Source organism: Pygocentrus nattereri, chromosome 14, assembly GCF_015220715.1.
Source record: "Pygocentrus nattereri isolate fPygNat1 chromosome 14, fPygNat1.pri, whole genome shotgun sequence".
NCBI lineage: Eukaryota > Metazoa > Chordata > Actinopteri > Characiformes > Serrasalmidae > Pygocentrus > Pygocentrus nattereri.
Window position 1 is genome coordinate 16581094 of NC_051224.1, and position 15136 is coordinate 16596229.

The 15136-nt window shown below is 38.5% G+C and overlaps 1 protein-coding gene across 1 annotated transcript in view; it reads right to left on the reverse strand.

The window, feature by feature from the left end:
* Positions 1-15136, reverse strand: part of kcnj19a (potassium inwardly rectifying channel subfamily J member 19a) — a 54255-nt gene that overhangs the window by 13739 nt on the left and 25380 nt on the right. Inside the window, exon 2 of the mRNA XM_017705624.2 lies at positions 840-1056. Within this exon, the coding sequence (XP_017561113.1) occupies positions 840-1056 (217 nt within the window). The remainder of the gene's footprint in view (positions 1-839; positions 1057-15136) is intronic.

Below are 15136 nucleotides of genomic sequence, written 5' to 3' on the forward strand. Positions count from 1 at the left end.
TGTTCATATAGTGTGTATGTGTGTGTATATATATATACCGTGATAACCTTCAATATATCTGAAATTTCTCTTAATAAGGTTATTCTAAAAATATAAAAGGGTTCAAGCCAATTCTAGACCTTTTTACTCATTTTAAATGATCTTATCAAATGAAAATATCTCACTGCACTGGCGTTTACTGCATTAATGCATTTTGCTTTCTTTGCAAAATACGTCTTGAAGGAAGTAAAATTATCTGCCAGGGCAGTAAAGATAATTTCACTTGATAAGGTCACTTTAGAAATAAGACATGTCTAGAAATAGGCTGCATAATCCTGTAAAATTCTTGAGACAATCTCATAATGAGAAATATTAGATGTGTTGCCGACATTTGTTTTTTTCCCTACTTGCTGAAGTATTTCTGCTGCATGTGAGAGAGAGTGCTGGAGAAGGATGAGAAGAGAGAGAATGGAGAAAGCTGAAACTGATGACTACTGAAACGGAGGTAGCTCCAGAATGAGGACTAGTTTGAAAGAGGACATGAAAACAGAAGTGTTCTAATTTGAACTTATTAGTGAGGAAGAGTGAGGTAAGCAGATGAGGAGCTCCCCACAGACCTCCAAACAGAGTTGAAAACAGTGGGAGGAATTTCAGAGAAAAAGCTTCATTAACACTGAGCTCGTGGAACAATAATCACGTATCGACTCTGCGTGTCATCAGTGTGTGGCACGGCCTTAATCACTCCAAGCTCACTTTCAGAGAGAGAGAGAAGCTGAAAGTAGAGGTGCGCTATATGGAAGACATGTAATGATATTACAATACCTGAAAGAAGAAAAAGAAGAAAGAAAGGAAATGATTACCGGTGGTCTCCACTATGCCCTCTAAGATCACGACGATCTCGAACTGTTCGTTCATGAGTGAGCGCTGGGACAGATCAAAGAAGGGGCTTTTGGGATTGATCTCGTGGCAGATGGTCAGAGGAGAGACGAGGAAGAGCTGGTCAGCTCCCGTCCCAAAACCAACGTCCAGCTCACACTGATCCAGTGGTAAGAACTCACCCTCGGGGGTCTGACGAGACTGAGAAAAGAGAGAAAAGAAAAAGGTTGTCGTTGTCATCATCATCATCATCATCATCAGAAGAGTAACGTATTACAAAAATAAGTCCAAAAAAAAAGGTCAGTTTTAGAAAAGGCAACTATTTATAACTGCTACTGTTTAATCTGAGAGAGAGAATGAATGAGAGTGCATGAGAGACATAAAGAAAAGAATTCAGAAAAGAAATGAAAAAGAAAAGACAGAAATGAGAGTGAGAGAGAAAAAAGAAAGAGAAAGAGTGAAAGCGAATGAGAGAGATCACCAGACTAATGCAACACAAAGCAAAAAACAAAAAATGGAGAGAGAATGAAAGAGTGCAGGAGAGACATAAAGAGAAGAAATGAGAGAAAGAGCAAGAGAGAAAAAAGATAAAGAGAAGAAAAGAGAGAGAAACCACTATCATCATCATCATCATCATCATCATCAGATTAATTGAACAGAAAACTAAAAGCTCAAAAAAGAGAAAGAATGAAAGAGTGCATGATAGACATAAAGAGAATAAATGAGAGAAAGAGCGTAAGAATAAGAGAAGAAAAGAGAGATAATTGTCATCAGATTAATGGAACATAAACCTAAAAGCTCAGAAAGGACAGAGGGAGAATGAAAAAGAGTCCATAAGAGAAAGAAAATGAGAGAAAGAGTGAGAGAAAAGGGAACGAGAGAGATAATCACCATCATCAGATTAATGGGACATTAACAAAAACAGAGACAGAGAGGGATTTCTCAGTTCCCCTGAGTGAGTAAATGTCTTTCCCACAGCAAAGAGAGAGAGAGAGAGAGAGAGAGAGAGAGAGAGAGCCTGGCATAAAGTGCACAAAGCAGAGATCCAGTCGTGCGCTCAGTGTGGTTAACAACACTGAACAGAAGAGGCAGAAAGGATGACTGAAAGATAAACTGATCTACAGATGTCACTATTTACAGTGCATGGCTCTGTCAACAGACACGTCACAATACAGTGATCACAGTACACAAGCATTTAGAAGCTTTGGTGAGCCCCTCACAGCCAGTACAATATAACTCTCCAGTACAATATGCCAAAAGAAAGAGCTCAAAGAAACTGACCCTTCAATACATGGTTTAGTTTAACTTTAAAGTTTATAAACAACAGACAACAAAAAACAATCAACCAAAGTCAATAAAACACAAGTTTATTAATACACATGAATATATTATTTGTGTATTGTTACGCATGTGAGTCCGCATTTGGACTCGGACTCCAACTCCCAGAATATGCTGGGAGATCAGGTGACCTCAGATGTCAACATGCGCTCCTATCAGCGCTTATCTTCACCTGTGATTCGTAATAGCTGAGAGTACTAAAGCCCGGCCTTTAGACTCAGTCTTTGTGAGGTATTGTTTATCTGACATTACTAAGCGGTCTCTCGTGTATGTTTATTGGATTGACCACGTTTACGATGTATCTGTTTCTGTATTTGACTACTTGCCTTTCGTTTTTTGTACTGTTGCTGTTTTTTGGATGTTGGTTTTGACCCCCTTGCTAGGCCCTGTTTACTCTTGGTGTTTTGCCCGTTTGGATTTGGTTGACCGGTTTATCATTAAACCTCGTTATCTTCCATCCGCAAGCTGGAATTCTGTCATCACTAAACGCTACATGTATTTAAAATTTGATGAATAAAAATTGCTGAGTCAACAAAAAATATATTTCAGTGCACTGCTCTATTAATATTTTGAGCATATTCTTAATCTACGTTTCCTTTCGACGTTTAGCAGATGTTCATTCTCTGTCATGACTTCACATTCTCTGCGGCCTTTCTTCAAGCTGAGCGCTTCTCTCAAGGCCACTACAGCAGGGGCTGACCCCTGGTCTCTGGAAAAGCACTCATCCATCTCTGTATCCATCCATCCATTCTTAGAGGAAAAAAGCAAGAATAAACCAAATAAGGTCAGCAGAGAAGCTGAACTTTGACCTCTGTTCTTGGTCTACAGTTAGCCACAGTCTAGGATTGTGGTTGGTGATTTAGTTTCTATTGTAATTTAGAACACGTGAAGCTTCAAAGCGACATTTTTGGAAAAAAAAAAAGTCACAGTTTTGTCCATTTTTCATCCATTTATCCCAAGTGTGGTCAGTCAGTAAAGACATATATGGTGTCTGAAGTTTACTTCTTAATTTAAATATGACATGCATGATTACTTAAAAAAAATCACATAAATTGTTAAAAAATATAATTAATCTCATGCCCTTCTAAAACAATCGCAATGTACCTTTTTTCCACCGCTAACAAATAAAAGCGGCAGCCTCTTTTTTTTTTTTTTTATAAACGCCGTTGTAAATGATTGGTTAGGACTTCAGGAGCTGAACTGAAGGCCTTAATTGTCAGATTAACCATTAGCAAAATTACAAAGTGACAAAGGAATAAACCAATATAATGGTCCTAGATATACGTCTGTGACTGTGAGTGACTACTGGTAGTGGCGAACAGTGAGCTGTTAGCTATACAGAACAGCAGATAACAACACTGATACAAGGTAGAATATGGGTTAATATGTCTGTTAGAAAATTTAAATTAAATGTGAAATGTATTTTACAAGCTTTGACAGCCACGATTACAGAATTAATTACAAATCCCATTAGGGTGTGCTAATGCACCAGTGGGTCTTTGACACAGTTTGACTAAATTATAGCTCTGTCTTTTAAAAATTAATTACAAATCCAATTGAGCTGCCATTAGCTTAGTGCACTTACATACTACTAGTATCGCACAGTGCCATTCGCAGAAATTAGCATTATCACATATATGTTTAATTTATGGCCTGAACTGAAGGTCTAGCACTAAAAGTCATAGTTTACCACTAGATTTCGAATAAAGTAAAAATTGTGTGAAGGCCCGAATGTCATTTATTGTGCCATTTACTCAGATAAATGAATTTGAATCAATTAACAATACATTAATTTAAACATGTCAACTCACTGACTAATCTCAGGTGTTGGCATGGCGACAACCAAGATGACTGGTCAGCTGTGTATTAGCAACTAGAATGTCTGACAAACATCAAAAAGATTATAGAAGGATTAGTTTGTCAAACGGTGTTACAGTTAGCTATAAGCAAAAGCTCTCTTAAAGAATATATGCGTCAACTGAAGACAATCAACCAATATGTTCATTTATTTAAATAGAAATTTGAAATTACAAAAAAGTTGCATTGTATCCAGTGTGTATAATTTTGATGCTGACAAAAATCACATCCTAATATTTCGCATTTTCATGCCATTCTCATCGACTCACATTCAGTATTTTATAATAATCTGTTGTTAATCTTAATACTGTTCATGTATTACTCTGAGGATTACGTTCCTCTCCTCTAATATGCATATTCAACATCAGCCATGAATATTAACAGGGTCATTTATAATGTGTAGCTTCCTATAGAGTTCGATGTGAGGTGTTCTTGCTGTGCATGTCCCCATGGTGTGTGTGTGTGTGGGGGGCAGTAGAGGCTGGGAAGTGTGTGTACACTGTTTGGACAGGCCGTGTCCCCTTTACAGCCGTACACTCAGGCAGAAACATTTAATAGCCCTCACACAGACACGCCGTGACACCGACACACACTCTCTCCCTCTCTCTCTGCTCCGACATCTTCCTGTTTATTTACTTCAGCATCTCTCTTTACTGCCTTTCTCTCTGTAACAAAGACACACTGTTGTAAAAGAAAAAGAAGCGGCAATGACAGACAGCAGAATTTGAGATAATGCCAAAGCCATGAGGAAATGCCAGCACAACCCCCCACCTCGCGCTCTCACTCGAGCGAGCTTTCTGTGTCTATGGATTAATAGGATAAGACAGCGTGATGCCACTGTGTATGTGTGCATGAGCAACACTTTCTCTCTGATGGGATCAAATTACATTAGATTATCACAATGCTCTATATAATCTAGATTACTACTTCTACACATTAATCTGGGAATACACACACACACACACACACACACACACACACACACACATACACACACACACGGACCTGTTATCACTCCTCTGAGTCCACATACATCAAGCTCCTCTGCTGCTTTGAGCGCACCCTTTTTGATGTACATAGACCTTTATAATGAATTTCAAATGTATCTGTGCTTTGGGATTAAATTTGCCTCTATGTAATAGAAACGTAATAGATAAGAATAACTGGTGCTCTCTGTTTCCTCAGACTATGGATGGGTTTCTGAGAGGATAATGACACAAATATTACACATATTTTATGTCTAAAAATGTCTTGAAACACAATGAAAATCTGGTTTCTAAGAATTGGGATTATATTTGAAGTTCATATATGAAGTTCACAAATAGAACTTTATCAATGTCTGTCCCACGACCAGGGCACCAATATGTAAATGCTGAGGTCCTGAAACACTGAGTAGTGCTGGATCCAGCATTTAGATGGGGCAGTTTAAAGTCCTGTAACCGTAAATAAGTAAGCAGCATTTTAAAAAGTCAGAAAAAATCAGATGCACAGCTCAGTGTGACTTTTCTCCATAAAGTTAGCAGAATAACAAATGTGTTCACAAGACCTTTAGCCACTGAACATTCTTTCATGTGTGGGTTCCCCAAAACTAAACGGCTTCTAATTAGTTAATAAATCAATGTCAGAAACCATTTTTTAATGTCAGCGTAACTGAGCTCTCGAGGGATGAACAGTCTATCTATGAAAACATGTAACTGAATGAATATAACTAGCAGTGGAGAGCCAGAACAGTTCTGAGCACAGATAGTAACTGATTCAGTGGCATTTTGACATGGAACACTTAGAATCCAGGTGTGGTTTTCTTGATATGGTTAGCTAACCATGTTCAGGGTTACAGAACTTTCTGTGGGTAACATAACAGCTTAGCTATTCCTAAATGGTTCTATGTTAATATCGATATTGTGCTGCAGCATTCTGCATTATTTGCAGCCCAGAAACAATCAAAGCCACAGCCTCCTAGTTTAGCTAAGGCTAGCCAGCTCCTGTCGCCTAGCTAGGTTAGCTAGTCAGAGCTAAACACCAGGACAGGTTCGATTTGGCCAACTGGTGTTCTGCTATCACAAGTATAGAGGATAAAAACTTATACCAGTGACAGCAAAGTCTACTGATTGTTGTTGGAGTTACAGAGAGCCAAAATCAAACCTGTTCTGTAGTGTTTTAAGCAGTAGCCCACTGGGCTAAGCTAATATGAGTGTATGGTGCCTCCCACCGGCTTGGTTTTAGTAACTGATCTAACATCTGCCTGAAATTTACAATGCCACTATAGTGATGGAGCTAGGACCTCCACAACATGAACCCCACCTATTATAAATCAAAATGTAATTGGTTGAGTCATTTCTCTGTCCCTAATTATATTAGTGGTTAAAGTAACATGTTAGGCCTTCAGTTCAGAGCTCGCTGGTCTGTATCTACCCAGATACCACAGAGAAGAAATAATCCTGATTAGAAACTTTTCAGTTGTTTGTTTCATTACTATAATACTGAAAGAGTAAATCCAGCAAGAATAAAGATTATACTGATGATCCCACTGGTGGCTAGTTACTCACCCCACTGCTATTCGCATTGTAACTATGTGCACATGCATGGTCCCAGTGTGTATTCTGCAGGGAGACTGTAGCAGCAGACTGTTCACTTCCTCTGTGACTTTTTAAAAACATGGTAATAGTGAACAGTTATCAGAATAAATACACTCGGAACTGTTATGAACCTAACTGAGTTTTTTCAAGTGGTGTCTTAGTAAAACTGGTAACCATCACATCCTTATTTCAGACACAGTGTAGGATTAGATTGGGGTCTGTGGTACTGTTTATACAACTGACAGAGAAAAATTGGAGCTGCACACACATACACACATTGCAGAAATACTGCTCAGCCCACGTGAAATCACACACACCCCCCATCCCCACACATACACACAGTCCTCTCTCTCTCTCTCTCTCTCTCTCTCTCTCTCTCTCACACACACACACACACACAACTCTCACCCACACAGAGGTTTTTGGGGCCGCTTTCAGAGAGTACTTGTGTGTCCTCCAGCGCGCTGAGAGTGTTTCCACTGTGGAGCATCTCTACGCTGACGGCCTACATGCAGTCTATCCCAGCCACCCATCCTCTGCCTACACACCCCATATCTACCCTCTATATTTAACCAGCCCATCTGCTTTTCCTCCTCCAACAGAGTTTACTCCTCAATAATGGTGTCCCCAGCACTCGTATCACCTTTACAGGATGACAGAGATGAGCTTTTTAACCATTTTTACTAAGTATTTGAATATCCCAATTAGAAGATATTTTATGTTATTATGTATCATGTGCAGCTGCCATAAGAGATGATCTATACTTGATTGTTTGGTTGAGTGGTTTATCTTTGTTTGTCTGTTATAATACCACTGACAGTTGACTGTGGAATATTTAGTAAGAAATTTCACAACTGGACTTGCTGCACACGTGGCATTCTATCATGGAATATCGCTGGAATTCATTGAGCTCCTAAGTGACCCATTCTTTCACTGCTTTGTAGAAGCAGTCTGCATGCCTAGGTGCTTGGTTTTTTACACCTGTGGCCATGGAAGTGATTAGATGGGTGAGTGAATACTTATATAGATATGTGTGTGTGTGTGTGTGTGTGTGTGTATATATATATATATATATATATATATATATATATATATATATATATTTATATATATTTATATATTTATATATGATATATATGTGTGTGTGTGTGTGTGTGTGTGTGTGTGTGTATAATCTTTTTTTTTCTGACACTAGGTTGTATCGTGGCCTGGGTTCATTTCCCGTGTGGAGTTTGCAAGTGTGACAACAACCCAATGCGTCATGTCAACTTGACACCACAGTTGACAAAAGCACCCTTTTTGGCAGTCTATGCTCATTAGAATAAGCCTAAATGAATGTTTAAGTAGGTTTATAGCACATCAAAATATCAATAAAGCATACACTTCCAGTTCTGAAATGTGATTGGCTGGCCCATGTTTGAACCTGCTTAAAATGCTTGATATACATACTCTTATAAGTACACACATTATAATTGAATTCTCAATTAATACACTGAGATATTAAAAAGTGTTCAGAGGAATGCTCTCTCAAAAACCAGAAAGCAAGCCGGATAGTTTAGATTTGAAAATTGCCTCCACAGATACACCAGATATCGGTCATAAATATAATTTTTATGCATATCAATTTTCAGGTTTAGTCAGCAGAAATTAGAAAAAGGGTTATCCTGCTTGTGTTTTGTATTCTTTCTTTTTTGTTTTGTTTTGTTTTGAACAGTGTAATAAATAATCGACAAGAGGACAAGTGTTACTGTAATTTTATCATGCAGAAATGTGTTTATTAGGCACTCCCTCCCCCATAATGAAATCAAAGTAACGCATGTCCTTGAGTGGCTTATTGCTTTCACAAAATGGTGGCCAGTGTAAATTATGACTGAAATACACAATTCAGTAAATAATTTGTTATATTAGTAATAATTGACATAAACAAGTATTCTGACTAGACATGTAGTTACTTTAGCGTATGGTATTGTTGCCAAGCAACCATGGACCGTTGAATGCAGGAAAGAATGCTTTGTTGCTCAGCACTGTGTGTTGCGGTCATTTCATGAACTTCTGAAATTTTCTATTATGTTAATAATAAATTTCATGCAAAAACCTTCATTTTGTAAGTACTTTTTGGTCACCAAAATATCCACTGCAAGTCTTATTTAGCACCAATCCATTGATAGCTCCCAACATAGTGCACTACGGAGGAACCAAATACTGGATCCTGCAGCCCAATAATGCGTAATATGAATGTCATTAAAAACAGTCATTTGGGATTCAGCAACATCCATACTCGACAAAAACCACTTGGCTGTATAAGCTAGAATTTCAAAACTTCCACAGCTAGCACACAATTTAGGGTGTGCATGAAGCATTTGGGATTCAGCCTGGGTTTGATGCCACTTGTGAATGAAACATGAATGTCTGAAGCATGTAATTAATTCAAGTAACATTTTTTAGACTTTAATATTGCAGTTTTACATTGAATCATATAGTAAGTGCTTTCATTGAAGCCTGTGATTTCAATGATGGAGTTACTATGTTTGTTATCTTTTAGCCTGTTAGCTAGCTGACGGTTGTTAGCCCCTCAGTTTAAATAAAAATGGGTTCTTACTTCATCAGTATACTCGGTAGTCCATATGAGCAGCATTACAGTCAAAGATTATTCCATTAACAGCACAAGGATGTTTTGCGACGTAGCACAGTAATACAAAGTACAGTTGTGAGGTGGTCATAAGTGGGTGTATATCATGTATTTTACCACACTTTCAAACGCGGCTCAACCAGTCAGATTTTAGGACTGGAACTCTCCGTTTTATAAAGCAGATTCTAACCTTTAGATCTGATGATCCTTATAAAAAGATAAAGAAAGTAATATTTCCAGAAGTGTCTCACTTTAGCAAAATTTACTCCAACTCTCAAACTCAGCTGCTTGTGTTCTACATTCTCAGCAGTCCTACATCACATTCTAAGCCAAAAACCTACTTAAAAATGAGAAGATAATACAGGATAATGTTTTAATTTTAAGCAGTACATGCCTTATTCAAATACTTGATAAAGCAAACAAATACTAAGAAGAGTCGCTATATTCAAATAACCACAACCATCCCCACAATGTAAGATGCCTTAAGGAGTTTCTGAGCTATTTCAGTCTGCGTATGCTGAGAGCTGCTGTAGCAGAAATTAGTAGGCTCTTATGAAGTTTGTTCATGTGTTTTTCTCGATGACTTTTATCTCTCCTGGATAAACAGATGCGGCTTTCAGCTGCTGCAAGTGTTCTGGATTTGGGTTCGGGTCTAATGGGCTTTGAATTAAAACCCAACTTCTTCAAGTATTTTTATCACAAGTGCCAGAGGCAGACACAGACACACAAAAACACTTGCTCACACAGTGAGAGCAGAAAGGATAAGTCAGTCCTACAGACACAGTTACTCTTTTTTCCTGTTCACTCATTCGGCGTCTGTTCATCAGTCCCAGTAGTCTTGCAGGGCCAAATATGCTCTTGTAATGAGAACATCTGTGGACTGTGGACATGAGAACTTTTGGAATAAATGTGAGTGAATATAGACTCATTATAATGGAAGGTGAAATTTCTAAACCAACACTTCATGAAGGTGGAGTTGAAATTAGGGGCATTGGTGCACTCATTAACATGGCCTGAGGGACAACATGTTAACCTATGGATATGACATAAGTGCATGACTGAACAGCCCCCCAAAAAACAGTTCCCCCACATGTCTGTGTCTGGTAAGAAACAGAACTTAAACTGCAATAGAAGATTTGGAATTTGCCAGCTGTATTGTTAACGTTACCAGCACAGAGGTGGGCAATATTGGCAAAAAATTAATATCACAATATTTTTAAAAATTTACTGGATACACAGTATGTCACAATATTTATTATTTCAGATGTCTAGTCAGGTGGAACAGAGAAAAAAGAACCAGTAGTGCTACATTAAAAAAAAATCCATGAAAAACTGAACATAGTCGTTTTTATTCAATACTGTGTTGCACTAAATCCAGTTGAATGGGACTAACTGTGCTCTCTTTTTAATACATCATGCAGTTGGTCAGTGTTCTAGAAGTAATAGTGTATTGTGAGAATTTATCATGATAATGATATATATTGGTGACATATATGATAAAGCTATATGTAACGGTTGGTGTGGTGTAGTGGGTAACACCTCTGCCTTCTATGCTGTAGACTAGGGTTCAATCCCCTGCCTGGGTAAGCACCCTACACTATACCTATAAGAGTCCTTGGGCAAGACTCCTAACACTGCCTTCGCCTACTTGTGTAAAATTATCAAATTGCAAGTCACTCTGGATAAGAGCGTCAGCCAAATGCCATGAATGTAAATATTGCCCAGCCTACCATCATATTAGCAATATGGCTGCCTCTTTTCTAGAACTCCTAGGATTTCTTCATACCCTGCTGTGATGACTGGGTTATTAAAATATAGCTTCACTCCCAGTGCCAGTGCTGACAACAGAAAAGAGTCAGATAACAATAATGACTATGAAAGTCATTATGTGGCTGCAGAATGATTTTGAGAAGAATGTGGAGTTTTGTCAAGCATGTCATCATTTTTCTTGAAAAGCAAGTTCATTCATTACCAGGAGTAACTTGTTTACAAAACACAGTATTTAAAGCAAAGCCTGAGCTTCCAACACGAGCACTGCTGTTGTTCGGTAATCTCAAAAAATAACTTGTGTGGCTGACTGAGGGCTGATGAAGATGCAGGTGATGCAGGATTGAAAGATAAAAATCTTCACCTTGGATGACGTCATGAAAAACATGGATTTCTTCATGTCACTCACTGGTTTAACTGGTGCAATGAAAAAAGTGAGTGGGAAAAAAACAGTTTTTTGGGACTGAAGCAAATTTTTTAGCACATTGCTGTCCACAGAAAACCATGTATCTCCATTTCTGTCAATTTTTATTTTTCTACATCATTTCAACACACCAGTACTCTTTTACACACTCTGAAAATTTCATGACGAATGGACCAATAGAAATGCTCTAAAATCACTTGTAATAAAAACTCTTTACATTAACTTACATTGAAAGGTAAGAGTGTTTTTGCATTCTCCTGTAAAGTTACTATTTTGGAGATGCTTGTTTTTATTTGGACAGTGATAAGTTTCTGTAAATCTAGCCATAAGTTTTAGTATTCGTTGGCTTGGTGGCCAGATTAAGGACTAAGCACCCCAGGTTTAAGGGAATTGTGGGATGATTTAGGCTGCAGTTAGCACAATGTTAATTGACATTTACAAGCCCCTTACTTACCTCCATTAGTTGTTAGCCTCACATCTCAGGTGCACAGCTTAAAAAGCATGTCTTGGCCGATGTGACCACATTTGGGCTATACCTATTTAGCAAAATATCAGATGCAAAATGAGCACCTCAGTCCCAGCAGCTTGGAGGGATTTGGCTAAAGCTGTATGGTCTTGTGGGCTACGCTGTTGTTTGCATCCTAAGTTGAGTAAGAGGTGTTCCGTGGAACGCTGCATTCTTCCATCTGGTTTAATCTGCCAGTGGCCCACAGTCGTCTGACTATTTCACTCCTGTCTGTTCATCTTAAGCTTACAAAGACAGATGACTGTATCTGAGACTTAGACACCCAAAAGCCTCTTGCACAGAGCCCTGCGGCATCACGCTATGGTGCACACTGTACTGAATAGACAATAGAGACACAAACTGAAACACACATCCTTTATGTAGCAACAAGGCTAAGCATGAGCAGTCTTGCTAATCTCGTCCTGATGAATGAAAGCAATGTATGTGAGCAGGCAAACAGCAGGTCCTACACACGGTCATGCAAGCCTTTAGCTGCAGGACTTTAGAACAGCTTTAGCAGTCGCTTCAATCTCTGAACCATTCACTGCAGCATACACTGTGTGATAAAAATATGTACAGTGACTAAACGTGGGATGCCTCTGGTCACTAGAATAACCAGAAACTGTTGCTTTTTTCTTTTTGGTGTTAAGGAATAGGTGGACTTACACTACAAATGAAACTATTAATTTAAACCATTTTTTTTAATTCCAGAAAATTTTGGCAGATTCCACAAGTCTAAGGGACATTATTGAACAGATAAATAGCGATAGATAGACCTGTTTCATAACTAACCTATTGACTAATGAACTCTTAGCTACTCACATTTAGAAAGCTTAGAGATTTCCACAAGGGGGAGCTTTTAGCACTCAAATAGTGTTGGGTGTAACTGAACCCACACCAGCCGGATCCCATGATTTCATATGTACTTGTAATCACAAATCACTTGTGTATGAAGTAAAAGGCACAACATTTACTATAGTACACAAACACAGGTTACATCAATGTCCAAGCTGGTACAAGAAGGCCTGAAGGCGGCACAGTGAGGCAAGTAACAGTGCTGTGCTCACATGCACTGGGAGAGGCACATCACACAGCTAGAAGGTGGCCAGAATCCATGACACCCTGTTTTTATATCTGCCGAAGCTGCAATATATTACCTGCATAGCACAAAGGATATGACTATAATAGGCACGGAGGGCCAGATGTACATGTGTTCTCAACTCCAACATCACCTCTAAATTGTTAAACACACAGAAACAACCCAGTCATCAGCCATATTTGACATAGTACTGCAAGCTCAGCTACAGTATAACGATGAAAAGAGAGTCAAAAATTTCAACCCTGGAAAGCATTTCCTAATACTTCCGTTTTCATCCATCCATCCATTTTCTAAGCCGCTTCTCCCTCAGGGTCGCGGCCTCCATTTTCAGTGAATGAAAATGATTTTTTATGTGGACAGGAGACAAAAATGCAGAGGTGGAAAACATTTTCAAAAATATCCAGTTAGATGTGGTCCAGACCTGGGACTGCAGCTTTGCCCACTAACTACTTGTTTGCGAATCGACAAATAGATGTAGTGTTAATGAATGAAGTTGCCGCCAAAACATTTTACAGGGGTATTATTTCTGAAACAACAACATAGTGTGTGCATATTACTACCACATCACAGCATATTTTATGTTGTTTTCTTGCACACATACATCTGGTCCCAGACATTTGAATAGTGTTACACTGATCGTAAACAGTCTATTAAGGCTCATGTCACCATCTAACTGCTGCGATTACTGTTAAAGGAAGTTTCTGAACAACATGTTTTGAAACTCTAATTCAAAATGTACACCTGTTTTTGAAGGTTGAGGAAAATCAATGCAAAACTGGCCACCGTAAATTGAATGGAGTGTATAATCAGATGCAGTTATAACATCTTCACTAACGTGACCCTCCCTCGATTGCTCATGCATGAGGAAGAAAATACTCAATGCACAGAAACTGTTCAGGCTCATCGTATAGCACACAGACAGTATGCATCTTATTTGCACATGAAACTGGCACATAGGCATAGTACCTCAGGCTCTCTGTCTTAATAAATGGAACTAATAAAAGTGGTTATTCTATGGCACTGCTCCAAAACACACTTTCTGGTCTTTTATTCAATGTTCAATGTTATATCTTATATACCAGATAAAAAGTTAGGGGCACACTAAACATTTTTGCTTAGAGGCTTATAATTTGATAATCAAAGTCTGACGCCTACAATAGTTCATTAATATGGGAAGTGTTTGTTTAATCTAAGAAATGGTACTTGAGCTAGCTTGTGACAGCCATCAGAAAAAAAAACAGCGCTTCATGTCAGTGACTGTGTCCTTGTTTTCAGGGCAAGGGTCTCAAAGTGTTTTTGTGCCAATGACCCCTTAGCCAGTACATCTACAAACAGTGGTTTCTTTTCTTAGCCCCCCTCAGCCCTTCAGAATATATGAATCTTAAAAACTTTGGCTTCTGGTGAAACAGTTTTGCGTAACAGAACATGAGCTTGAATATATTAGGATGACACACTGACATTCAAAAATACATAAAAACCACATCTGTTAATATAATAGCAGCATTATTAGGACACGGGCCCCCAAATTAATTTCTCTCGACTATTTATGTGTTGTGTAAATTTTTTTAATTGGCATTAAAAATTCCTGCACTGCCTCTGGCTCACAGCCTCACTGCTTTAGTGCTCACTGACAACAAGCATCGCATTGGCAAGATTATTTGCATAGCCAGATGCCATCCAGCTTGTGCCCTCCAGTGTCTAGGTTCCTTTTCCTTTGAGCTGCGACTGCTGTGTACTCCAATCCCATCACGCTTTATGGAAATGTGCAAACCACTGCACTTTTGTTGGATCCATGCTTTTCAAAACAGCTCGCAAAAATAATTAAACCCTGTACGTATGTCATGATACACATACCCTCTGTGAAAACATGAGTCTGCGTTTTTTCTGAAAACCAACTATTACAAGGTCTTTGAACAAGCGAAGGTATTTCCTGGCTTGGCTAACAATGTCATATGTATGTTTCCTGTCAAAAGTATGGGGATGCATAGCTTTTCAAAATGTATTTAATTTGCTTTGTTGCTTTGCAATAACAACATATTAATTTATACAGAATAAGACACTTTGATGAACAGCTAAATATATGCAA